Below are 26,300 nucleotides of genomic sequence, written 5' to 3'. Positions count from 1 at the left end.
GGCGGGAGCAGGTGCGGCCGCCCGGCACCGCGGGGGCGGAGCGGGGGGCGGTGGCGCCGGGCTGGGCCGGCAGGTGGGGGCTGCCGGGAGGCGGAGGGCGAGGAGCCGGGTGGGTTTGTCCGCCCGCCTCTGGAGGTGCGGCCGGCGGCACGGCGCGGAGAGCGGGCTGCCGCGGGAGGCGCACGGCGGTGGCGGTGACCGCGTCCGCAGCCCGGGCCGCGGAGGGGCCGGCGGGGCCCCTTGCTGCAGAGCCAGATGTACGGGACGCGGCACTGCGAAGGGTCGGCGGGGAGGTGCTGGGGGCTGCCGCCGCCGCTGCTGCCGCGGCCGGGGGGGAGCCCTTAGCCGTGCGGGAAGCGGGGAAGCCGTGTCGGGAGCTGTTATTTTCTTCTCCTCCTTCCTTTGCCTTCCCTCTTGTCCCTCCTCCCCCTCCTCACCAAAACCGGGAGAGGAGGCGTGTTCGGTGCCTTGCTGCACCGGTTTTGCTTGGTTTGTTGTTGCAGGGTTTGGTTCTCAGGGTGGCTGGCTTTTTTCTTTTTTTCTCTTTTCTCTTCCAACCTCCCCGCCTTCTCCTTTCCTCTCCTTTGGCCCATCGCATGCTCGGATCCGGCTGGATCCTTCCTTTGCTTTTCGGCGGTGCCTCTCGGAAGGGGGAAGGGAGAGCTGGGATGAGTGCAGCTTGACGCACAGGCGAGGAGCGGGGGGGCACCGCCGGCAGCTGCAGCGGTTCGTGGCCGCAGGCTGCGGGTGAGGAACGGAGAGAGCGAGGGGCTCCCTCGGTGCCTCCCCCTTTCTTCGCCCCAGTCCTTCCTCCCCTCCTCCCTCTCTCCCTCCCCCATCCGTCTCCTGCCGGGTCCGGCTGGGAGCGTGTGTGCAATATCTTACGTTGCAAGGTGTGTGTGTGTGTGCGCGGAGCGGAGGGAGGAAGGACTCGCGAGGGAGCCGGGACTGCCCCGGCCCCCCCTATGTGAGCCTCCCCGGGCGGCTGGATGGCGATAGACCGGCGCCGTGAGGCGGGCGGCGGGGGCCGGCCGCTGCCCGAGGAGAACGGCTCGGTGCCGGGGGCCGTGGGGGGGGGCGCCGCCGTCCCCCCGGGGCCTCCCCCCGCCAACGCCACCGGGGCCGAGATCCAGGCGCTGCCGGTGCCGCCGCCCGCCGCCGCCTGCAGCCCGCTGCTCCTCGACTACGACGGCTCGGTGCTACCCTTCCTTGGGGGGCTGGGCGGCCGGTACCAGCGGACCCTGGTGCTGCTCACCTGGGTCCCGGCGCTCGTCATCGGCTTCAGCAAGTTCTCGGACTCCTTCCTCCTGGACCAGCCCGACTTCTGGTGCCGGGAGGCGGACGGGCAGGGCAACTGGAGCGGGACCCTGGCGCCGATCCACGCCAACCACAGCGGCAACGGGAGCATCTTCCCCCCACCCGGGCTGCCCACCCCCGCGGGGGGCAACGCCAGCGAGTGCGGCTGCCGCGAGTGGCACTACCGCATCAGAGCCGGCCTCGTCCAAAACGTCGTGAGCAAGGTGAGAAAGGCGACTTCCCTCGGCCCCTTCCCTGTCCAGCCCTCGCCGACCCTCTCGGCACCCGCTGTTTCCAAGGCAAGGGGAGCAGCTGGACACGATACGGATCTGTCCTTGCGTGCTGCAGCCGGGTCAGTCAGGTCCCCGTGGGTCCCGGAGAAAGCCGATCCCACATCCGCGCAGCCCTTTCCCTCCCGGGGTGTCACACCAGGTGTCCAGCCTGTGGATTTGTACCCGCACACTGGTTGCAGCACTAAGCTGCAAAGTTATGTCCTGAAACGGGATCCTGTGTGTCTCTTTGAGTTCCTGGTACTGTCCTGCTGTCTCTGGGTGTCTGTGGGAGAGATGCTGTAGGCATGTGCCCCAGCTGCTGAGGGGGAAGGGTTGCGGAGAGGGTTGATCTTTGTGCGAGTATACTAAAACAGCCCTACACGTCAAAAACCAGGTTGATTTTTGGGGAAGCTGAAGAAATGGTAACTGTTGTGAGTAAAATAAGCCAAAAGTTCTCTTGAATTCTTCTGGTTGTGTACTTATTCTCTTGAAAACTGTCTTGGCAGAGGAATTAAAGAAATATCTCACACAAGTTGTTTTACTTCAGAAGCAGAAAGTGCATGCTGCTGTGTTTTGTGTTTCCCCTTGTAATGACTAAAGTGGAAAATTTCTAGTGAAGAGACTGTGCCGCTTTCTGCTCTTGCTTCATGTTTGCTGAGTAGTGCATATCAAAAAATCACCTTCCCTTTTCACCTGAAAGCTTTTGCTTGTTTTTAGTATTGGCTCTGCAAAAGCCCTGCTGGCTGCAGATGGGCCTTATTGACACTAACAGGGAGCTGGAGCTCCTGGAAATGTAAAATGAAATGGTTACACCAGGGAAGTAGTTCCCTTAATCTCAAGACCCCCTCCTAAGATCAGCAAAAATTACTTCCTGCCTGGGAGCAGTGTTTGGCTTAACTGTATTTATCTAGCTGGGATAAAGAAACGAGGCAACAATCAGATGAGCAACATAATTGTGCTTTGGTCAGCCAGCACGCACTTATATTGAATCATTGAAAATCATTTTGGTTTCTTTTTGTGTACCTTGAAAGTGTGTGCAACAGGGAAAAAACAAATCCCTCAATACCTTGAATCCAGAATGGATTAAAAAGGAAGGTAACCCAGCTACATTCCTTTCATGAGAGAAACATAGGCGCATGTTGGATCAGATTGGTTTGTGATACAGAAATGCATGAGAAAATTAGATATTTAAGAAGGTCATATTTTCTTCTGTTCATATACAGAGACTGAGCTATTCATGTGTTTGCGGATTTAACACTGAAGGTTAAGCATGAAAAAATTGTCTTGAAATATTTTTTTTAGTCTAAACTTTAAAAAAAATTTTTTTGGAAATGTTTGAATCTTTTGAAGGTCATCGTCAAGTTGGCCACAAAAGGTCAAGGGAGAGTTAGTTTGCTGTCTTGCATGCTTCTTTAGAGATAATAAAAAAAGTGTTCTTTGGAAGAACTTGCTGTAAAGGGCAGATCAATTTTAAGGGATAAACAAACATCTGTGGCCCCTGCTGTCTTGTTTTCTATTAGAAAGAATAATAATCATCTTTTGAGACCATGGGTTTTTCCAGTGTGGAGTTTTTATTTTTTTTGTGTGCTCACTTCCAAAAGCCTGGCAGCATTTTTGCTTTGATTTGTAATCCCATGTAATTATAATTAGATTGTTTTCTTGGGGTCAGGATTCCTCTTTAGTTTGTGCTTTGTTTTTGTTTTGGGGGTTTTCTGGGTGGGGATGCTGCCTTTTTTTATTCTAATGAAGAAAGAGAGGAAAAACCCAGACAGAACATCATCATAGCTTGATTTGGACTTCATTTCTTATCAATCCCCGGGAGCTCTGATACTGTGGGAGCAATTCTTGTAACTGCTGGCTCCTCTTACATGCATCTCACTGTCCTTTGTGAGAAAGAGCTGCTCTGGATGAGTTCAAGAGACTGGATGTTCAGATCACCCTTAACTCTCCTCAAAAATACATTTATTTCTGTAATGTATTATGCAATGTTCTCATCTTTCTAAATAGAGTTTTATTAAATCTTAGTCTAATATATGCTCATCTGTGTAGTAGCCAGGGGTTATATTGAAATATCATAAAGAGAGCCAAAAGTATATTAATAAAAAATGTACTTTTGTTTGGCAAGTAAATCCTCTTGTACTTACCTTCAGTGGTCTGAGCTAACAGCTGCTGGATGCTCCATCATTGCTTTGTATCCAGAAACAATGAAACAATTCTGGTTATTTAGCACAAAGCATATTTGATGTGCGTACATATGAGACATCACTGTTGCCCCCATTCCTCAGGGGTAGGATAGCTGTCCTTAAACTGTGTTAAGTTCCACTGTCTCCACAGCCTCTCTTCTAATGGTATGCCCTTCATCAGATGCTGTATCCCTGTCCAGGCTTTCTCAGCTGTCCCTTCCCTGGTGCCTATTTTCCCCCAGACTATGTCATGCTTGGGATTGGAGTGGAGGTCTTGCTATTTCCAGCCCTGCTCGGTGCTTTGTTTAGCCCCACTTCTCTGCATGTTTGCTGCAGCCAGCGGTGGCCTTGCACCTTTCTTGTAGGCTGGCATTGCTGTGTCAGACACTGTCATTATCCTGACCTGCTTGACTGAGTCACTGGGAGCGGTGCTTTTTATAGTGCTGCCAGTCATTAGAACTGGAAATGGTAATAAAGGACATAGTGCTTATTATTTAACACTGCTGAAATACATGTAGTGAAGAGGTCAGATGCATAATTTAACCACAGGGATTCCAGTGGCCATGTTAAATCACCCTTCTGAGCTAATGTCCTGACTTGGCACATAAATCTTGGTCTTTAGCTTGGATGGTACACAAGTATTTTCCCTTAGCACAATTCACTTGCAAGGTTTTTTCACTGCTAAATGATTCTTTGAAGATTTTAATCTATTCTTTATCACAACATTAATATCACCATACTGTTATAAACATAGTGCACGTGTATTTCTTGAAAGGTACATCCTAAACCAGCCCTTAGTCAAAAGGCTAAAAAAAAAGTCTATTTAATGGTCCATGTATCATCTCACCTGTGTCCAAAGGAAGGATGCTGAGAAACACTCTTTTTTTTTTTTTTTTTTTTCTTTGGAGAAGTCTGAGATCTCCTTTTAGGCGTTTGCAAAGTGGTGCTTCAGGTAAATTATTAGTGTTAACACAATGAGCAACATTGTGACAACTAAACATATGTAGCCATGAAGCTTAGCGGGAAGCTGGAGTGGGTGCTCAGCAGGGACTTTTCTAACTCTCTCACTAACTTCCTTAATGCCTGCGTCTTCTGACCATCTGCAAAACCAGCTGTTATCTTGGGACAACATTTTCATGGAAGCTCTTGGTTACAGGACTGATGGTTGTTGGTTTTTTCACTCTGTTACTAGGATGACCCATCTTCTGTGTTTGATTGCATTAAGTGGTGGGGTTGTTTGCAGTTCTGCATGCTGATTTGTATAATGGAGACCAAAAGCTGGTGATGGGCAAGGACTGGGCTTGATTAAATTGCAGAAGTTGATGGCACAGCATCCCTCTGTGTGCACTTGCAATGTTCCAGATCATTCCACCTCTTGGAGCTGGCGTAAGAGGGAAGTGGTTAGTTGAAGGCTGCATTTTAATCACTTGGAGCAATTATGTAATAATATTTCTTGTGTAGTCACAAGGGAATTCCTGTTGTGACTGCTTTTATGCTCCAGATGCCTTGTTTTCCTGCCGTTTGCTTGGCTCTCAACTTCCCACTTGGTTAGGGTTGAGTCATCTTCTTTCCAAAGTGATATGGCAATTGCTTTACCTGTTTGCCACTGGTGCAAACATTCTCATGCCAATTTGGCTGAGCCTCTAGCAAATTGTCCCTGCCAAAAAAGTGGAGCTCAAGCCAGAAGAGCCAAATGGTTCAGGGGCAAGGATTGGTTTGGTCTATGACTGGTGCTCTTTGCTCCTGCAAGGGGAGATATCTGTGCTTAACTGGTCTTCCTTCTCCTTTTTTTTATCGCAGTTCTGGCACTTTTCAGGGCACACCTTCATCTGATTCAGCTTGGTAGAAAATTTCCACTCAAAATAATTTTTTTCTTATTTTCCTGGGTGTTCTCCTGGGTTAATTGAAGTTAAATTGCTCGGTGCAGTAACATGTGCTTTAGTCTGTGGTGTTGCCTTGTGGGATTATTGCTGGTATCTGTAATTAGCCAGAAATGATAAAACAAACAAATTTCTTTGTGATAATAGTGATTATGAATTTGGCACAGTTTGCAGAATAATATTTCTTGGGGTAGAGGATAGGTGTACATTTTAAATGGACTTTCAGAATATAGTTATTAATTACTTTGAAGGGATCCCTCTGACAAGGTCCTTCCCAAAATAAGAACTGTACCACCCTTATCTTCTCCCATTTGTGCCTGTAATGTCATTTGTTTCTGCATATTCTCCAGCTGGCTGGCCTCTGCAAAGAGACTTTAGAAATGCTGATGCTTCTTTTTTTTTCCCTGCAACTGGCAGGATTTGTCTTGTCAGTGTTAGTTCCTGGCTGACTGGCTTCTACCTAGTCCCAAATCAATGAAAACCTTGAGTTATTGTACCCACTGCGGTAGCTGGGTCAGAAGTGGCAATATTGAAGCTACACCATAACTTTGTTTCCACTGAACAGATTGAAGGGTGTGTAGGGACCTGCAAGGCCTAACTTGCAGAGGGCAGAAAGTCTGTCCTAAATTTCTTTCAGCCAAGGCTTTGGAATGACTCTCACCTTCTAATGGATACTGAAGGGCTCAACAAGTCTCTGTGATCAGAGGTATCCAGAAATACTGCCAGACCAGAGCAAACACCTACTATGATTTTATTTCATGGCTTCCTCAGCTATGTGAGAGATCCCAAACTATTTTTTTCCCTTCTTCTCTCTGCAAGTTAGCTGATAAAGAGACAGTGGTTACTGCTCTGAGCCTTCACAGACTTGAAAAGTCTGTGTTAAAGAGGAGGCAAAGGGGAGCTGTTGGCTTGTCCTGCTGCAGCTGCCCTGAGTTTGCGCACAGCGAGTGTGGTGACGGAGTCTCCTGATAATCAGGGCACAAGTGAGCAACACCCTGAAAGAACAGGGCGAGTTTCTGGGTGAGGGGGTATCAAGAAAGGGGATGGCTCTTTTGGGGACAGCACCTGCAACTTCCCATGTGAAGAACTGTCCTCTGCCTACAAGCAGTGAATAAGCTGATGTTTGAAATAACCAAGTGTGATGTCACAAGACTTCTTGTTTTGTGAGCCTAGGTACTGGTTTTACGGATTTGGGGGTGTTATGTACTGACCAAAGTATTTTAAAGCAGGTGGTTTAGAAAACAGAGACTGGATTAAGACTGATACTGACATCGAAACTCAGGTAGTTTTGAGTTTTTGTCTGGCATGGATTCTTTTTCACTACAGGAAATGTGCATGCAGTTCATGTTTATTATCACCCTTAAGATAGAGCGTCTCAGTTACAGGAATCTGATTTCAGCTTACCATAAATAGTTTGTAGCATTGCTAGAACTAACAATAATCCTTCAGGAAGGTAATTCTGTATTGAAATCTCTTTAAGACGTTCTTAGCTTTCCAAGGCTTGCTATTGAACCTTTCATATCAGTAATTTTTTGTGCATATGTCAAACAACTGCCTTTTTTTTTTTTAACCTCCTGGATGGATGTGATGTTTGAAATGCTTGGGGTTCTGTTTGTTTTTGTTTCCACTCCCTAATACATCCTGTATCTCTGTCACGTAATTTTTATATACCGACCCTGCCCATGTTGTGACAGAAATTGCCGGCTGTGGTGAATGTTTACCAGCTGTGCAGGCAGTCTAACCCCAAATTTCTGAAGCGCACTAACAGTTTTAGCTCTTCTTACCCTGGCTACAAGACTGCAGTAATAAAAGGTGACCTCGTGTTTTTTTAAGGCATTTGTCAAAGAAAGGAACTGGCATGCAGGAAAGCATGTAATTTGGAGCCAGTTCCAATGGGTAACGTTGAGATGAGGCTTACAGGACAGCCAGACTTCAGGGGTTCATTTCTTAATGAAACAACATCTGGAATAGCACAAGATTTATGATTTTCCTGAACTTCAAGACTTCGGCCATACTAATGGTGAAAAGTCTTAAATCTTAACAAATCAGTTCTAGAGAGCTGCTAGATTTAGAAAATGCTGAGAGAGATACAGTGCTTTTTTGGATACCTTTTTGTGTATCTTTTGTTTTTTCTGTCAGTCTATTTGTTCCTGCCTACCTGTCATCCCTGCTCAGGTCAGCTACTTTCACTCCTTCCCTTTCATATTCCTTCCTCTTCCCGCTCTTCAGCGCAGCTGGCTTACCCGCAAGTAACTGTGGAATTAATTAGGCTGAGATCTTGCTACAGAACAAAGGACTGGGGCTTGCTGCAGACAATGTGTAGAAGATCAGAGTAGCCTGTTGTAGCTGCAGCTTTGCAGCAGTGCCGGGTGTTCAGTTCTTGCACCAAATTCCATCAAAAGAGCTTTTCTCAGGTTTTGGTCACCTCAACTCAAAAGTATACTTAGCTCTTGTAATGTAATTTATTTTTTATTTTTTACCAGCTGACTTTTGACAGCAGATGACTTTGTGTGCGTTCTGAATTCCCCTTTAAAGTCAAAGGGGAAAGAAGGAACCCGAAGGAGAGAGAAAGGGGTTTCAACACCCTTTCAATCCATGTCATCTGGGGTGTGTTGCAGAGTTTCCAGGCAAACCCCATTTCAGTGTTTGATAACTGCTCAGCACTACTGGAGTTGCTCTGGTCCACACCCAGTGTTGGTGCTGGGAAGCCTGCCCCCACACCAGCCTGTAAAAACTGGCAGACAACAGGGATTAGTGCGAGTGTTGAGTTGTTCCTGCTGATCCATGCCGTGTCATACCTGCTGGGAACATGCAATAAGTTTGTAGCTATTCCCACAAAGAAGGATCAGTGCTGTGCTCAGTGTGACTGGCATGCTTGGGGTGGAACCTCCTGCCTGTCCTGTGAGCTGATGAGGGGAGGCTAAATGTGCTCTGGGCATGATGGGCTGGGTAGGAAATTTCAGTGGGTAGTACAAGGCTTTGTTAGCATTTCTTATTTTTTCTTATAATCTGGGAGAGCCCCAGTTGCCAGTTGTTAACACTGAAAAACAAGAACAAAAGATTAGGTGAGTGGACGTATCCTGATCCTCATTTCTGGGATGCCTATCTAGATTCCCCAGGCGCAAATCTCTTAGAATCAGGAATGCTGTGTGTGAGATGCAGGGAAGCAATATGTTTGCCTTCTCCAGCAGCAAGTGATTTATAGTTACCCTTGTGCATTGTTTTCATAGCAGGATGGTCTGGTTCCCTAAAAAAAGTTCTTTGCCTCCAGAGTGTGGTGGAAGAATTCATTTTGGCCCAAATACTGTCTCCCTGCTACTCTGCAGCGCTCTGGAGCTGCCTGCTTTCCTCCTGGCCTTCAGGCCAAAGTCCATGATCATGCAGACAGTGTTGCAATGTCCACCCTACAAATATTATTAAGGATAGGGACTGTAAATTAAACTGTATGACCTTTTCCCTGCTATGTCTTCCATGGCTGTGTAAAATGTTGTCTGCTTGAACAATACAGACAGACCAGTTTCACCTTCTCATTTGTAAACCAAGTGGAATATTTTTCTTCCTACCGTTAATATTTATTTAGGTCTGAATTAATGCCAGTCCCTGGGGAGGGGGTTTCTCTCTCCTTTTCTTCTTGCCTGAGTTGCAATAGCCATAGTTTGCAAATGATGAGAGGGCAAGGTCATGGCAGCAATTATTGCATGTCAGAATTAAGGTGTCTGATCTTTTTATCTAAGGTGGCAAGTATTTCTCATGAGGAATGACTTTCTCCTCTTGTCTTCCACTTCACACTTCTCCATGTCAGAGTTTTATACCGTGCTCGAATTTGGGGTTTTTTCCCCCTGGATTTAATAAAGCCCAACAAGATAGTAAACTAGGTTTTGCTGTGTCAGCTTTGTCAAGCCTGCAACATATTTTGTGCACGCATGTTTTGGCAGCCTGAAAAATACCAGTCCACAAAGCATTAACTTATTTTTGATAATGAGATGATAGTGAATGTTAATAGTTAACTACAATGTTGCAGGGGTTTTTTTACGTGTGGCTTCTATTTTCAGTGCTTAGACCAGTTCTAAATACAAATTTGATAGCTGGTTTAACTTTTTTTGTTTGGTTGCAAAGTCAGTCCCAGCAGCCTGCACCTCGTCCAGAATACACCTGAAAACTGAGGAATGGTACTCAAATGCCACTTTTCAGTGTGTGTGTCTCAGTCCTGGGGATGGGCGTGGTTGCTCATGGTCTTTTCATGCAGGCAGAGGGAGGCTAACAGCTGCAAGGTCTTACAGAAAAGACTAGATTGAAAATTAAAGTCAGTTTTGTGGTGAAGTCTTCTAATAGTGTCAGAATACATGTAGAAAAGTTACTTAGTTGCGGGACAGAGATGTAAAAGAGATATTGAAATATCCTGATGCTGCTCTGTGGAAAATTAATAATATAGTATTATGAATACTGTGCAGGAAAGTTGCAAGCAAGATTTTGTAACTCTTTGATGTTAGATGACATTATGGAGCTGGGAAAAACTAAGCAGATCACATCAGCTGAGAAACAAGTTAGTTGACTAATCTGTGGATGGTGAAGGCTGGAAAAGATCTAAATGTCTCAGAATAAAGGGAACTCCTACTGAAAATAAAAGAAGTAGTGATGGAGAAGTGGGCGGTACATGGATGCTACTAAAGTTGATTTAATCATGTTGAGTATTCAGAAGATTGTCATATGATTAACAAATCATATTTTAATTGTTAGCATATTAGCAATTATTATTTACCTAGCAAACTTCCTTCTTCCCTCTCCTAATAGGGAAAAAATCCAGATCTGTGATGAAAGCAAGTTTGGGAATAAAAGAGCTAATTTTTCCTGACTAAAGTGTGAAGTTGAAGGGTAGATGAAATTTTTCAGCTCTGCATTATCTTAGGATTCCTTTGATGTGCCCAGTGAACAGCTTGGAGGGTCTTACGGCATAGACTAAGAAACAATTTAGTGCAAAACACTGAATTTAAAATATTTTCCAAGTTAGTTTACTGGCACTGAAATGGAGGCAATATGTGTCCTTTTGCATATTTGAAATCCCGAGCTTGTTTTGTGACTGCAATGTTGCTTAAGCCTCCTCTTCAAGCTGGGGATATGTCTCTTAAAGGTGAGCCATGACTGAAAGGCTTTAGCAAGGCCTTTCAGCTGCCTGGGGGGGAATGGAGCCACACATATGCTGCTTGTGAGCAGGACAGCATCTCCCTGTGGGGCACAGTGGGCACAGCCTGCTTACTCCGAGGTAATTAATATAAGAGGCACTCTGTCTCTGCCTCTCCAGTTTCAAGCAGCTTGAGGAAACCTGTGCCTTAGGTTTCCCATCATGATGGCAGAGTCAGAGTTTTCACACCAGGAGGAAGTGCTGTGTTCTCTATCGGTGCTCGCACAATAATGTGTAGCACTGAGCCTTTGTGCTTTATTTTTAAGGCTGAAATACCGGACTGAAAAGAATATGCACTTAAAAAACTAATGCAGAAATTACGCAGTGAAGACGTGCACATCAGAAAATTGTGGTTTTGAAGGAGATGTATTTCAGCAACTTAAAATACATTAAACTGCAGAAACTATTAAGGAAACTTGTCAAGTCCATGGTTGTGCAGTCCTGTACTATTTCGTGGGGATGGGAGCTGTTTTCATAGGTTCATATTGTGCTGCACAATCTAATTATATCTTTCTTGGAAGACAGCTAAGCACATGTTCCCTGGCTCCTGTGCCACCCCCTCTTTTTCTCCCCACACCTCTCCCTCCCCATGTCCTCAAAATCTTTGTCCCTGTCATAGTATGAAAAGTCATTTCTTTGCTTTACTTTTCAAATGGTGCATTGGCCAGGTGGTCAGTCATGTCCGTAGTTAAAACAATCTGACAATTTCTGTGTACGTGACCTTGTGTTCACTGTTCACAAGTCATTTTTCTGGTCTGCAGTTTTCCTTGCCAGGTGTCTGCTGTGGTCAGAAATTGTTTACTGTTTCTGAGAGTGACAAGTACAGAAAATGTTGTTTCCACTGTAAGAAAAGCAGATTGGATAAGAAGCAGAACCAAACAAGCCCTCGCATCTGTTGAGTTAGCAAGCTCCAGTGTAGGGGGATAGGGACCCCAGGCTTGTTGGGAGTGTGAAGAAGGCAGATGTTGAGCTAAAGGTTGTACTGTGGTACCAGCAATATTTCTCTTGACACCTGAGTAAAAGTTCTTGCAAATCTGTATGATGATCAACTTCTCGAAATACCAGCGTGTACTTCCTCAGTAAAAATTTTGTTTTGAAGTGTTTAGGTTCTAAGGGCTTAGGCACTGGTCAAAGATTTCAGCAAAAGCATCCACTTGTGATAAAGCTGAGCAATGTTAGATCTACTTGGCTTTTAGAGGTCTAGCATCATAGAGAGAGGAAGTAGCTTGAAAGTCAGGTGTTGACTGTGTGTTGGGTTGAGGCATTCCAGCGTAGGTGTGGTGTAGGCTTATTTGAGTGTCTGTTCCAAGAAAACAAACAACAAAACCTCTCAGTAACTGGCTTGTTGTTTTTCTTGTGTGTTGTGTTTTTTATGACTCTTCTGGTTTCCAGTCCACTTGTGTCTGAGTAAAAACATAAGGAAAGTTGTCTTTGGGAGAGGTTTGGTTCTGAATGTCGCTGGTAAAAAAAAAAAAAAAAGATAAAATTATTAATTTTTATACCTTCTCAAGTCTTCCAGGACTAACTATAGTAATTTTTTACTTAATGTTCTTATTTTCAAATGTGATCTTGATATTTCCACCCAGCTGATTGCACTGATGGTAACAAAAATGCCATGTATTCTCAAGAACACTTTATTGACACTTAAAATACAGATCAGGAGTACTTTGCCCAGCAGTGATCTCAAAGGAGAGGCACCCTTACTCTGATCTCTGAAGGTTAAATAGTTTTAATGCTCTCAAGTTGCCATGGCTGAGAAGGAGATACAGAGATGCCTGTGGCACTAAAGCCCCCCCAGCTTTAGCTGTTGTAGTTGGAGCATCCCTTTGGGAGGTTTCTTCTGCAACCTCCCTTGTGTGGTTTTACTGCACACGCATTTCCTGTAGAGTTGAGCATCACACCACTTTCTGGGTCTGATGGACTTTCTTTAAGATTAAATGTTGACAGAGTGTCATTTTTGTGGGGGGCTGAGACATGGAGGAGGAAAATGATGTCCTTTAGCAGTCTAGAGGGAAATCTTGGTACAGTGCTGTCCTGTGGCTGTAATTATGAGTACTCAGATTATTCAGCTCTGTGGAAAGGAATTACTGGTAGGTTTATTGTATTAGAACTACTTTGCTTTGCTTTCCTATTTGTTTTGGGTTTTTTTTTAATAGTGCTTGGTCTCCTGACTTGGAGTTTTTCCTCCAGGAATAAGTACCTGGAGACGGTTCTGCATTTTTTAGTGTATATTTTATGAGAAACAGAACTGTATTTTTTTATTATTTTATTCTTTTTAAAAATAACTTTGCTTCCGGTTGTTGGAGCATTTTAGAAAAAAAACATTCTAAGATAATATGAAGGCATCACAAATTTGAAGTCTCACTGGATAAGGTGTTTGTATGGAAGATGGATTCTAGTTCTGTGCAGGGTAAATTGGTTGTAAAAAGATGGAACAGGAAGGAAAGGAACAAAGCATACCTCAGTGACGAAGACTTGATTCTTATTTTCATTTATTGGTCCTAAAATCTTTCCCTGATGAGCAGGCAAGCTGGTGGCTTTTCCCCAGGCAGGGTTTGATGCTGCTGTGACATACATGATACATAGAGGACAGGGCTCCCCAAGTGGGACCTTCACTCAAGGGATTGGGAGGTCATAGCTGGTGTGTGAGGCGTCAAGATGGAGAGTGTGAAGGCTGACACAGCAGCCAGGTGCTGCCTGGCTGGGGAAGGACCAAGGCTGCAGCTTCATTGCTGCTGACAGGCTTGGAGCCTTCCAAGGCAGCAGCTCTGGTGATCCTCTGGTGTCTTCTTGCTGAAACCACTGCAGAGAGCAGTCACAGCAGAGCTGCAATCCACCTGTTTGGGGAAGGGGGTGCTTTTTTTCAGCAGCAACCTGGGCATCAAGCATTGGAAGCAGACTGTGAAACCACAGTGTGGGAAGAGGGGGTGTGTGTCCAGTGCCTCTCTCATGGGATTTTTGTGCCAGACTCTGGGTTAGCGTTGTACCAGAGGATCTCTCCTGCTTTCTCATTGCTCCTTTTTAGGACAGAAGGGTCTGCCTTGCATACCTTGTAATAAGGTGGTGAAGGTAGAACAGCCAAATCCTCAACAGGCATTCCCTGTTAGGAGTGGGTGTTCAGTGCGCTTAGGTGCCACAGACAGCATTATGGCCACCTGAGCACAAGGGCTTTTGAGACAAGAGCCCTTAATTCAGACAGCTTGTGTTTGTAGTGACAAACATGCAGCAGACTTGACTTTTATCACTTATAGCAGAGCAAATACTGGTGCACGGCTTGAGCCCTGTCCAGATTTTCACCCTTTGTAAAGAAGTTACAGGATGGTTACTATTTGGGTGTGTTACCTTTTGCCAGGTGTCTTCCCAAACATCCCATGTTTTAAATAGTCCTTCATCTTACCATGAATTATAGTGAGTCACAGCATGGGCAGTGACTCACTGATACGAGTTAAACATTAGGCTACTGAAGGTGTGACTCCTTCAGCTTTGACCAAAATATCCTGTTACAACATGAAAAAAACACTTGCAATACGTTGCACATCTGCATATGTGGCAAATTCTCTATGTTGCTGTACTTCTATGAAAAAGAAGTTTTTGCTCTTTAACGTTCCTTTTCCACCAACATATTTTAAATATAGTTATTTTTGTTTTGGCATAACAATACAGTTGTTTTTGTTTAGCAAGTCACTTTATCTGGTCTCTTTCTTGTATTGGGAAGATGGATGGAGGACAGAAGGACTTACAAAACCCAGGGGCACACAGAGAAATCCCAGGGATAGGTTAGAAGCATTCTTTCTTCAGCCTTGACACTGTCAGCTCCCAAGTGGGATACCAGGGGATTCAGCCAGAGCAATTATAGGATTTAATGGTTTCCCTGCTTGTAACAGATTAATCTACCCTTTACAAGAGGTGGTAGAGGATTTGTGTCCAGTTTCCAGCCAAAACAATCTCCCAGTGCAGATTTACTTGGAGTGCCACTTGAACTGTCATCAGCTCTGCCCACCCCAGTGTTTTGTTCTGAATGGGAGCTCGTCACTCCTTTCTCCTTGGAGAAAATCTGAGTGTCATCTTTGCAGGATGAAACTACTGGTGCTTGGAGCAGGACCTGCCATGGCTGTGGGCACAGCTGTGCCATGTGGGCACATGTCAGCTCTGTTCTGCTCTGCTGAGCCCAGGTGCTTGTAAGGGGAGAGGCAGCACTGGTGTTGTATAAAGGTTCCTGCTTTATTCCTAGCTCTTCAAAGATGAGGCTTTTCCATGGGGAATGGAAGGGGGAACACAGGTCTCTGGCAAAAATCTCTGTGCTTTCAGCATGACAAAGCTTTGCTGGTTTGCTCTGCTGCTGTGTTAAGATATGTGGGGATGATACGCTTGCTATTAAATATGTATTTTGTCCTATTAATGTCATCTTTACCTGAGGCTGCTCTTGACTTCAGCATCCATTTTTCTTCTTTCTCCTTATTCTCATCTCCTTTTGCAAGCTGAATGCCCTGGTGGCACCTACAACTGTCCTGCCAAATTTATTTTGAGTAACTGCTTCATGGTGACCTCTCTCTGGTTTGTGACAGCTGCCAGAGGAGAAACCAGGATATCATTCACCTCTTAGTACAGAGCAAGTAACTTGGGGTCATGGCAGATTCTCCAGAATTGTGTGTTAAAGCAATGGTTGATGTATTTCACTATTTGTGTATTTACAAATTTGAAGGGTTTTGCAGAGGGAGATATTTTGGGAAGGTCAGGGGCTGCCTGGTCTGTCAAGAGTCTGCCCGTGTGGAGGAGGATCAGCTCTGATTCCTGCTGTGAGGTTTAACAGAGGGCAGGAAAGGGCCAGATGCAGGGTTTGCAAGGAAATACGTGTTTTTGTTTTCAGACCAGCTGGGGAGTTGGACAATAGCCTTAAAAACAAACAAACAAAGGATGACTTGCAGATAAGTTATCAAGAGGAGTGGGTGTGTTTTGGGCACCACTGAAGGATGAGCTGATACGCTGACTTTTCTCCTGCTTTTAAACACTTGCTCTCTGTGCCAGTGTGCCAGAGGGGTTTGACATCTGTTGTCCTGGACTGAAATTTCACAAGAGCCCTCCATGAGATTTTGGCTCTTCCAGCCATGAGCCTTTGCCTACGTGTAGTCTGGTACTGCACATTCCCTGCCTGGGGCTTGTGTGAGGGCTGGCTAGCACTGGCTAGCAACAGCAAGCTGGGAAAATGGAAAGACACCAGGATATCTCCTTTTTCTTTTTGCACTTGAAGGACACTACTGTTCCTCTGACATCAATTAATATAAAAACAAATGATTGAATTTTTAAATCTGTTATTGTATAAATATGAATATTTTTACTAAACTTAGTTTTTACCTAAAAAAAAAAAAAAGGATTTCTCAGTTCTAAGCAGCATATACATCTTCTGGATCGTGAAAATTAATCTGGAGAATTTTAAAGCCTGCCTCTGCCTCAGATGTATCTTCTGAATTTTGTTTTGTTTGTAGCTTGTCTGGGCAGATATTTTTGTTTGCTAGGTGGAGACTGGTTCTAGAATTGCTAGTATTAGTAATTGCATTTCTGCTACTTACTTCTGAAAAGTCAACATTTTTGGAGAGCAATCCACAGTGACTTGCTGAGTTATTTGCTGCAAATTATTCATAGCTATTTGGTGGAAAAAATCCTTCCTCATCCTACTTGCTTATGGTTCTTTAGTGCCTCCAGTCTGTAGGGTGGAAGATGAGACATATATGTCCCAACTTCTACAAATCATGAGTGGGAAACTCAAAATACGTTTAACTTAAACAAAAAGCCTGAACCTGAGTGCTTGCACATTTCTCTTAGCCACAAAATTGCTATACCTCTTGATGAGGTGTATATTGTAGCAAGGACATCTGTGGTGTTGGACCAGAGGGCTGAGTCTTGCCTTGTTTGTGGAAGGGCGGTGCATCATGGAAACGCTTAAAAGTGCAGTGCACCTAATTGAACTCTTTTGAGGAAAGGTTTTTTTTTTTTTGAAGTTGCGTCTGACTTTTAAAAATTAATTGCATACTTTTACTTTATGTTTTTGGCTATGAAACCTCAGTTACTGGTGTCAGAAGGGCTGCTACTATTACATTACACACAAACAGCCATTTATTCTGCAAAGTTTCAGTTCTGGAGTATCTGACTCTCCGAAGTTAGCTGTACTTATTTGTCATGAAAAGTGTGTGGCTGCCATTACCATCAATATTTGAACACTTCACAAACCACGGGCAAACATATCCTCTTACATTTATTCAAGGATATAAGAGTAACTATCCACACTTTACACATAAGAAAGATTACATTTCATGTCTGAGGGCAATGAGGATGTTGGGCTAAAGCCAGGAGTGCAGTCTGGTTCTTCTGGTTTCCTCTGCCTCAGAGGAAAATGGCTTGGAGTTTAGGGAAGCCTCACTAGAAACCTTGTTGTTCCTATCTTTCTCATGGGAATGAAGCAGTGTCCTAGTGACAGGTTGCCTGAAATAGCCCATTTCCCCTTTCTTTGGACACAAGGGTTAATTTCAGTATTAGCATAGCTTTATTGTGGAGGTTCAGATCCTGACTGGTCTCTGAGCTGTGAAAAGTCACTGTGGGGCTGCTGTCCCAAGAAGTTGCACTGGGACTTCCAGCTGCTCTGTCTGGCTCCATGCCAGGACTTGTCCTGACAAGCTGTGCCTTTATTCAGTCTTCACCTCCCTTCCACCACCTAGGGAAATCAAGATGCTTTTCTGAAAGTGACAGCATCGTGACACTGTGAGAGCCTGGAGCAAATGGCCATTAGGGGTCTGTGGCAAAGGAGCTGCTTTCCCCATGTTTCCAAGCAGCCCTGAGGAGATTAATTGGAACACTTGCTCTTAAATTGTTGGGTTTGCTGCTGGTGGGCTCCGTGGGGCTCTGGTAATAGGTGTCTGGGGCTGGAATGGTGAGATGCTCCAGCAGCACCAGTACAAGCGCTGCCAGCACCTGGTGGAGCTTTCCCCTTAGGCTAACCTCCTGTGGCCTGGAGAGGGGGACCCTTAATTGTAAGATATTGTCATCTTATAATTAAGGATCTGATAAAACTCACTGAGGTGTATGAGTGCTTGTGTTGCTTCTTGGTGTCTGGGGTTAGACTTGAGGGGGAAAGTTTTCCTCTGCCTTTCCTCTGCCATTTCCTTGCACTTGTACCAGGACTGACTTTCGGAAGGAACTCTACACTGTATTAGTATGTTTAAACACATCTGAGATATTAATTTATTTCAATTTATCTATCTCTTTTTCTCTTCCAGTGGGATCTTGTTTGTGATTCTGCCTGGAAAGTCCACATTGCTAAGTTCTCCCTGCTTGTAGGATTAATCTTTGGCCACTTGATAACAGGATGTATAGCCGACTGGTAAGTGAAAAATCTTTTAATGCAATGTAACTATAAATAAATAAATAACAGTATTAAATATTGTTTTGATTGCCTTCTACTTTATATTCATTGGGAACCTTTGCATAATGATTTTTAAGGTTCTGAAAGACTCATGATGGACAAACAGTGTAAAAGTGTGTTAATTGTTTCTGAGTAATTTATATCAAGCTAAGTAGCACAAACTATTTGATATTTGGCTTACTTGTTTCCCACTGACACAATTTATTACAGCTGTAAAGCTAGTTTAGAATTAAGTATTTTCTAATTATACAAGAAAAACCTTTAGTTTAGGGTTGGTTTTTGTTTTCTTAATGAAGTGAGAGGACCAAAAGAAATTGGAAGTGGCATTGATTTCACTGAATACATGACTAATGTAATGTCAGCCTGTGCTTACACAGTACCTTTCGGTGAGATGAAGGCCATTTTTTGCAAACCTTTCAACTGTTCTTTTTTTAAAGTTCTTGTTAGGCAAACATTGTGATGTAGTGTTAAGGATTTAACGCTGACTTATGTGCTGGTAGTATTGGGGTATTAAACTCAAAAAGAGTAAATCATGATTCCTTGAATTGAGGCAGTTAAAACATTATTGGATACCTCAATGATGCTGAGGATTCAGCTTTAATTTAAAAAGGTGGTCTTGTACTGCTGAAGATGGAGGGAAAATATTACATGGATGACTCAAGTGATGTCAGTGGAAACTTGAAGCATCTAAAACAATAGCTCTACAGTGCTGTCCCAGTCACTTTGTTGTGTTGGTGCTTTAATGGCCCCAAGTTAACTCTTTTGCCATTCATTAAAACAGGAAAAGAAGAAGAGTTGCCTATTAGGGAAATCTTATAAAACCTCAGCAACTCGCCAGCCACTTGGGAGAGAAAAGCCCCCTGCAGCACTGCAGTAATTTGGATCAAGCATTCCTAGCAAAATTGCATTTAATTCCTGAATAGTCACTGAAAATTTTTGGGTGAGAGACAAATCATGACTTTTCAGTGCAGCAGGGAGCATGCATGAAATACAGTTGAATTTGATTAAAATACCACAGTAAAATGGGACTCTAAGAGCCCATAGAAAGTATAGAGGGGAAATGAATGAGGGATCTTGCTTGGCTGTCCTAAAATGGAATCAGTGAGGAGAAAGCAGACTGATTACCAAGTTAGGAAAGTGCTGCTATAATTGACAAATAAGCCACAAATAAGTGAACAACTTGTTGCCCAAGGCACTGGCTTGGAGAGAGAACCGCAGTAAGCGGATTTAATAGCTCTCTGCCACCAAAAGGAGCATCCTGTTCTTCCATCCATTTCTGTCTCCAGTGTGTACTTTGTGCTGCCTCATGAGCTTGTTGGACCCCTCTGTAAGCTGCTTAGCTGAGCTAATGCAGCATAAAATTACCCTGATTTTCAAATATCTAGAAGTGTCTAGTGAATTTAGGAGACTCGGTTTCCAGCTGTGGTGCAAAGGAGAAAAAGGGTAACTTGGTGGCTGGAGGGAACAGTGACCCTTTCTGGATGACTAGAATGGACATGGTTTGCTGCCACCAAAGTTGGTCCTCATACTCCTGTTTGGTCCATATTGCCAGCTGATGTACCTGACATAGCAGGACTCCTGTGCTCAGTAGGTTTTTTGCCATTTAGCAGTAGCATTTGGGGCTGGTAAAAGAAGACTTAAATGGAATTTACTTTGCTATTTAATCACAGCTTGAATTTCTGCTAAAGTGTGGGGTTGTGTAAAGAGATGGATACAAAGGGGTTGTATAGATTGTACCTGGTAGAAAGAGAAAATTAAGAAAAAAAGGATGTCAGTCCCAAGCAAGACACAGGGAAATTAAACAGAGTAATGCATAAAAAGTGTTATAAAATTTCAAAATCTGTTTTCATTTCACTTATATACCACTCTCCAGATCAGATAATTAGAAGATGTTTTGGGATTTTTATGCCATTAGGGGTTTTGCTTTTCGTCTTTGAAAGAAGCTTTTAAAGCTGAATGAGGCCAAGGCATAGAGTGTATTAAGGCAATTTGCTAAGTAAGCCAAGTGCTCCATGTTCAAAACACAGTAGGTGTGCACACTGGGACAGCTCTGTGTGGAAACTCTATAGGAGGAAGGTCTGCAAACATGCTCAGCTGTGGGAAGGCCAGCTGTGTCCAATGTCTGAATAAGTTACTTGTTCCACAGGCAGAGAATGCTGCTGGCAGTTCTGCCTGCTCTGGACAGAGCCCATTGAGGTTTGTGTGGAAAGTTTCCTCCTGGAGCAGGTGGGCATGGTGTTCATGTAGCACCAAGACAGTAGCTCTGTACCCCTCATTGCCCTGTAGTGACCCTGTTTGCACCTACTCTGATGCTTTTTGGAGCCTTTGAGTAGTTCCAGTCCCAAAGGCAAGAGAGAGCCTGCATGGGAAGGGCAATTTGACCAGCTGTGAGAGCAAAGCTTGGTTATCTCAGGGTGCCAAGGTACCTGTGTAGGAGTGTGGGAAGAGCAGGTCTTGTCCTCAGCCCGTTCAATCTCCCCCTGCAGTGCAACTGTGACATCAGGAATATCTTTTTGATGTATTTGCTTATCATACCGTGTGGGGGCTGCAGATGCTTCAAAAGCCCGGGGTTGCTTGTATCCCTGGTTGTTTACCTGTGCAGGCAGCATTTAGCATTTGATCTAGATAGCAGCATGCAGTGTAGGTTGAGACTTCCGTGGTGCAGTAATCTCTCTCTGGAACAGTTTGGATAGCAGCAGATAGCATCCTGGGGCTGTTTTACCAGGGAAATTGTGTATGGTTTAATTTCTTACAAGCATTTCCATGTACTGTTAGACAGGTAATTCTGTCTGCATATAAAAGGCGCTTTTTTTATGCTCTAAGACACCATCCTGTCAAAACACTGCTGGATCACCCAATATATGGCTGATGGCTGCCCTGAAGCTTGGGTTTTTTGAGAAGTGTGCTGCATGCCTTGGTAAAGAAGATGACTAGTTTTGTCCTTGTGAGGAAATGCCTCTTACCAGAGGGCTTTTCTGGCCTCAGTTGGTTTTTATGGGCTCAGGACACTCTTGGATTTTCTGATATTTTTTTCATTAGCAGCAACAATTCATTTGTGTCACTTGTATAATGGTAGAAGAAATTCTGTGTCCTAATGATGGGTAACCTTGAGTACAGGGGGTGGGAGGAGGGGAAGAAGGGAGCTGAAGTATGCTAAGCATGAGGTCTTTTTCAATCAACATCAGGGAATGGCAGGTCAGGCTTGTGATGAGAATTAAGTTCCTAATTCTGAGTGTTTGCATAATGCCTTTCATCTGCAAAACACTTCCACAAATACTAATTGGTATGAATTACAGCTTGGCATAACAAAAATGGGGCTGCAAAAGTCTGTGCAGATAGCTGATAACACAAAGTTCACAGGGGTTTTTTTCTGTATTCAAGGTTTTACATGAGGTATCTCCCCTCCCTGCCCAAGGGCTGTGCTCCTTAAATACAAAACGTGAAGCACAGACAGCAGTCACTCCCCATGTCCAGCGTGTCCCCAGTGTGTTGTGCATCACAGAGCCAGTGATATTTTGTTCCCACCCTCAGCCCCACTGCAGCTCATCTTCCATGGGATGTGCTTGTACCCTGATGGAGAGCAGCCTGCTTTGACCTTGCTTTCTTCAGCTTGCATGTTGGTTCTGTTTTAAAAGCTTTGAATGGCTAATACCAACAAGTTAAATCTTTGAGGGGCCTCACAGGTGATACTATAGATGAAAATAATAATAAACCTGTTTTCATGCAAGGAGCCGTGACAACACTTTCTTAGGTGTGACTTTGAAAAAGCCTGAATGATGACTGGTACACTCTTTCAGTTCCCAGAAATTAAAAAAATTATAATGATGTCTCTTTTTCAGCCCTTCGCTCCTTATTTTATTTTAAGTACTGCAAAATCCAAAGTTCTAATTGTGAATGCATATGTATAACGTATTTTATAACTGCTGGTGACAATCTGCTGAAATAATTGAATAGAAATGCTACAGCATGTGAAACTGGACTAAGTTGTGAGATTTAAATGCTCTTTATTGTGCTGACATTCAACCTGATGGCTGGCTTGCAGCTGACAGTCTGCTTTGAATGGGTCTGTGAAAGCTGCCTACGAAAAGCAAGTTCATGTATTCTTTGTGAAAATGGCATATGGAGCTGACTAAAAGGGATCCTCAGTTCCACTGGAAAACTTGTGGGAGTTGACAAGTTGAAAAATTTTGGAAATCTCCACATAATGATCCAATTCTTGCTTAAAAATAGCCATGTGCTCTGGTGCTTCATATCATTCTCCTTGCACAGAAAGAGGGGAGGGAAAAGGGAATTATAAACACTAAACATATGAAAAAGAGATGGTAAAAATGTCATGTTCCTTGGACATGAAAGAGCCAAACTCTGCAGCAGCTGCCCCCACATTCAGTGCTAGCATAACTTGTCCTCCTCATCAGCACTGTACCAATGCATGCAACTACAGGTTTGCATCTGCAAAGGAGGGCTGCAAGTCCTCTACCCCTGTTGCCTGTAATGTTTTTGAAGTGATTTATTCCTCACCCTACCCTCCAGTCAGGCTGGTTTTGTGGGTCTGTCCAACAGCTATGGGGATACATAGTGGAGGGACTTGGAGCTCACAATTTTCCTGTGAGTTTTATTATCGACTCTCTAAGGGTCAGTGAAGTGACCTGAGCCCTGTTTTGTGTTCAGTCCATGTTTGTTAGGCTTCTCCTCAACAAATGAGACAAAGAAAAGTAGTCTCCTGAGCTGGCTGCTCTTGTAGATGAGACTGAAAATCACACGTCTCTTGGGAAGAGGAGACCTCTGCAGCTAAAAATATATTATGTCATGTAGTATATAATACCATATATCCTTCTGTGCTACTACAAAAAACTCTGAGAAGTTGATTTTCATCTCCAAAGGACTTATTTATGGCATTACAGTAGTTCCTAGATGTTTCCTTGTTTATCTTTGTTGTTTTGAAAATGCTGGTTAAATAGAGCACCAATACAATGTGCTGTCTCTGCTTAATCCTTTCTGAGATGGACTTGTCAATGCAAAGCTGGCAGAGAAATCTGGGATTCAGTAAGGAAAAAAGGAGAAGAATGGAACAAACATTAAAAATGGGTAGCAATATTTGGAAGGGATTGCCTGACTTGTTCCCCTCTTTGCCAGTTTTAATGATCCAGCATTATGTCCATCCTGGTTTTTAACACTGTTTCCATACTTCCTTACTTTTAGGGTTGGTCGACGGCCTGTACTGCTCTTCTCTGTCATATTCATTTTGATATTTGGACTGACTGTGGCACTCTCAGTGAATGTGACCATGTTCAGCACACTCAGGTTTTTCGAGGGATTTTGCCTGGCTGGAATAGTCCTCTCCCTGTACGCGCTGCGTGAGTATCCCTTCATTGCCCATACAAATGGGCTTTATTGAGTATGTGGTTTGCTGTTCTCTGGCTTCCTGCTTTTGTTCAAACTGGTCAAACCAGAATCACATTGATTGCAAAAGCTTTAGCCCAAATTTTGCTAAGGAGGATTTTTGCAGCTGTTTCTTTAGGTTACTACAAAGCAGTCTGTGAAGCTGTCTCAGAGCTCGTTTTAAAAGTTATAAGGCAGTTTGGGTTTGTCTGTTGTTTTTTTAAACCTAGAAGTTACCTGGGTCATAGCCATAATGTGTAATGGGAGTAGATTTCACCCTGCAATATTGAGCTCAGTGGGAGACTGACCACTTTGGCTGCCTCTAGCAGTTTGTACTCTGGCACTTTTTCAGAACTTCCTCTATTACTTGCAGAAATATCCTGTATCCCTGCCACAGGATTGTAAAGTTACAGCAAAAATATGTTAGAAGGCTCTGAAATCCTTTTATCAACTCTTTTTTTTTTTTTTTTTTTTTTGGTTGGGTAATTTTGAGTTTTTGTTTGGATGGTGGTGGTGGTGGTTTTGTCTGTTTCATGAGGAGGAAAACAATCTCTGAGAGAAACTTGAGGGATAGCTTGTAAGAAATACCTACATGCTCCCATCTGGGGTGACTAGCAAACTTGTGGCCAGAACATTTGAAATCCCCCTCCGGAGGCCTTGCCTTTGGAGGGTGCATCCATGATGCCACCAGCCTAATCTGTGTCCCTTGGATATGTTCCAGAGAGCATCTCCTGCTTCCTTGGCTGTTTGTAATTAACAGGTAGCACCACACCAACCGAAGAAAACACAAAATTTTCTCCTCTTTATTATGGCTCTGGAAAAGTATTATCTAATTATATCCTGGAAGTTGCTGTACAGATCTTCATAAAATTTTATTTACTTCCTATTGTGGATGGTATCTAACCCATCAAGACTTAGCACAGTATCCTTACTTTGCACAGAGTATTTTGTAGTGTTAAGTTCCACAGTTTTTGTTTTATTTTTGGTCTGTGCCATGGGGAAAGAGGCCTGAGTGCAACAGACAAGAGTTTGTTCTGTGTTGCACTTCATTGTTATACCTGACATGGTACCCAAGATACATTATTTTTTTTTAATTCTCTTGCCTTTGCTCATGTAATCTCTAGTGAGAATCTTACACCAAAAAATTAAACTACCAATGAAGACATTACACTTTTATTGGGAAGTAATTTAACCTGTGTGGTTCCCGTGGGAGGGGGCTTAATCATTACCAGTGTGATGTTCAGCTGGATAATAGGCTTGTCAGGATTTTTCACAGCCCAGTTGCAGCATGTTAGTTTTTCTTACTTGATGAGAGGTTTTTTCAAACTTTCAAGAGATTGCAACTGATGATTTTCATGGGGAAATGCCAACTAAGTAAAAGTTTAATTCTGGACATTTTTATGATTAGAGTGAAAGAGTGTATGTGTTGCTTTAGACCAGACAATAGCTTGTGAGCCCAGGCTTTCATTCAGAAAATGGCATATTCTGGTTGCTTCATGCAGTGCTTGGTCCAGAGCAATGATTTGAGTCTGATATTTTATCCCCACCCCCTCAAAAATTCAGGTGTTTGCTATAACCATTGTTGTCTGGATAGTCAATGTCTAAACAGAGCTAGTAGGTGTTTGTTAGGAGAGATCCATGTGAAATTAGCTGCAGGCTGAACATCACACTTCTGTGGAGGTGAGAAAATGTGGAAGATGCAGCACCTCTGCCTCTGATAAATCTTCTGACCTTCTGTCTCGAGAGATGAGGGAAGTGAGTTTTTACTGTGCTAAATAATTTAAACGAAAAAGAAGTTGTCACCTTGGTATAGAGTACTTGGAGAGAAGTAATCCCTACAGTCTCAGGAGAATGGGAGTTGTAGGGTTTTCTGTTTGGTGGTGGTTTTGATTTTAGTCCTCGTATAATCTGTTAGGCTTCCTTTCAGTCTTCACTTACTGTCTTTTCTGCTGGAATCAGAAAAGTGTGTGGAGTACTCTTATGATTCACAGATTCTCTTCCCTTTCCCTTAATGGCCTTGATTTCTTCCCCTGGAGATTTGTTGCCCCTGAACTCCCAGCTGGCTGCCCTGAACAGAACAATAGAAAGTGGAAAGTTTGACCTGTTAGTGGCAGCCAATAGCCAAAATTTCCAAAGCTACTGTGCAGAAGAAATCTGCACAGGCTTGCATAGCCTGCAAAGGTAATTAGTCTGCCTCTGGGATCCTTTTACACTGTGTTGAGCTTGCTAGTTGTGCTTGGATTTATGGCCTGCCTGGGGGAAATTGTAAATAACAGTTCAGGATGCTTTGGGAGTGCGAAGAGTACCAAAGTGCTGTCTTTAAAACACAAAGCTGCCAAGATTGAGTTGCCTTCACCATCCAAACCACACTCTTCTTTGTAGCCTAGTGCTGTGTTCCAAGCTTTGTGCCCCAAGGTGCAGAGTGTGCCAGGGATGAGCCCTGCCTCCCATGGAGGGACAGCACGGAGCTGCTGTGCTCCTCTGTGGGCTTTCCTCAGTGCTGTGCTGAGCTCGCTTCTTGTGGCCTCCAAGTACAGCCTCTTCTTGCCTGGAGCTGCTCAGGGCTTATCTGAAGGAACCACCTTGGGATGTTGATTTGTTAAACTGAAAATTTTTCCTGCAGCTGCCGTAGTTTTGTTGGAAAAGGTGTTTCAGGTGAAATTTTTAGTGAAGCTGCAGGAAGAGACAGGCTTTGTG

The 26,300-nt window shown here is 43.8% G+C and overlaps 1 protein-coding gene across 1 annotated transcript in view; it reads left to right on the top strand.

Annotated features, from left to right (window-relative positions):
- The first annotated feature begins 978 nt into the window (after nt 1-978).
- SLC22A23 (solute carrier family 22 member 23) overlaps nt 979-26,300 on the top strand; it is a 108,393-nt gene continuing 83,071 nt past the window's right edge. Inside the window, exons 1-3 of the mRNA XM_041475357.1 lie at nt 979-1,520; nt 18,079-18,182; nt 23,424-23,578. Coding sequence (XP_041331291.1) covers nt 990-1,520; nt 18,079-18,182; nt 23,424-23,578 — 790 coding nt within the window. The 5' untranslated portion in view covers nt 979-989. The remainder of the gene's footprint in view (nt 1,521-18,078; nt 18,183-23,423; nt 23,579-26,300) is intronic.

This window comes from Pyrgilauda ruficollis, unplaced genomic scaffold (assembly GCF_017590135.1).
Source record: "Pyrgilauda ruficollis isolate IOZ18807 unplaced genomic scaffold, ASM1759013v1 scaffold35, whole genome shotgun sequence".
Classification (NCBI taxonomy): Eukaryota; Metazoa; Chordata; class Aves; order Passeriformes; family Passeridae; genus Pyrgilauda; species Pyrgilauda ruficollis.
Note: the sequence above shows the minus strand (reverse complement) of the source record. Positions and strands in the feature narration are given on the sequence as shown.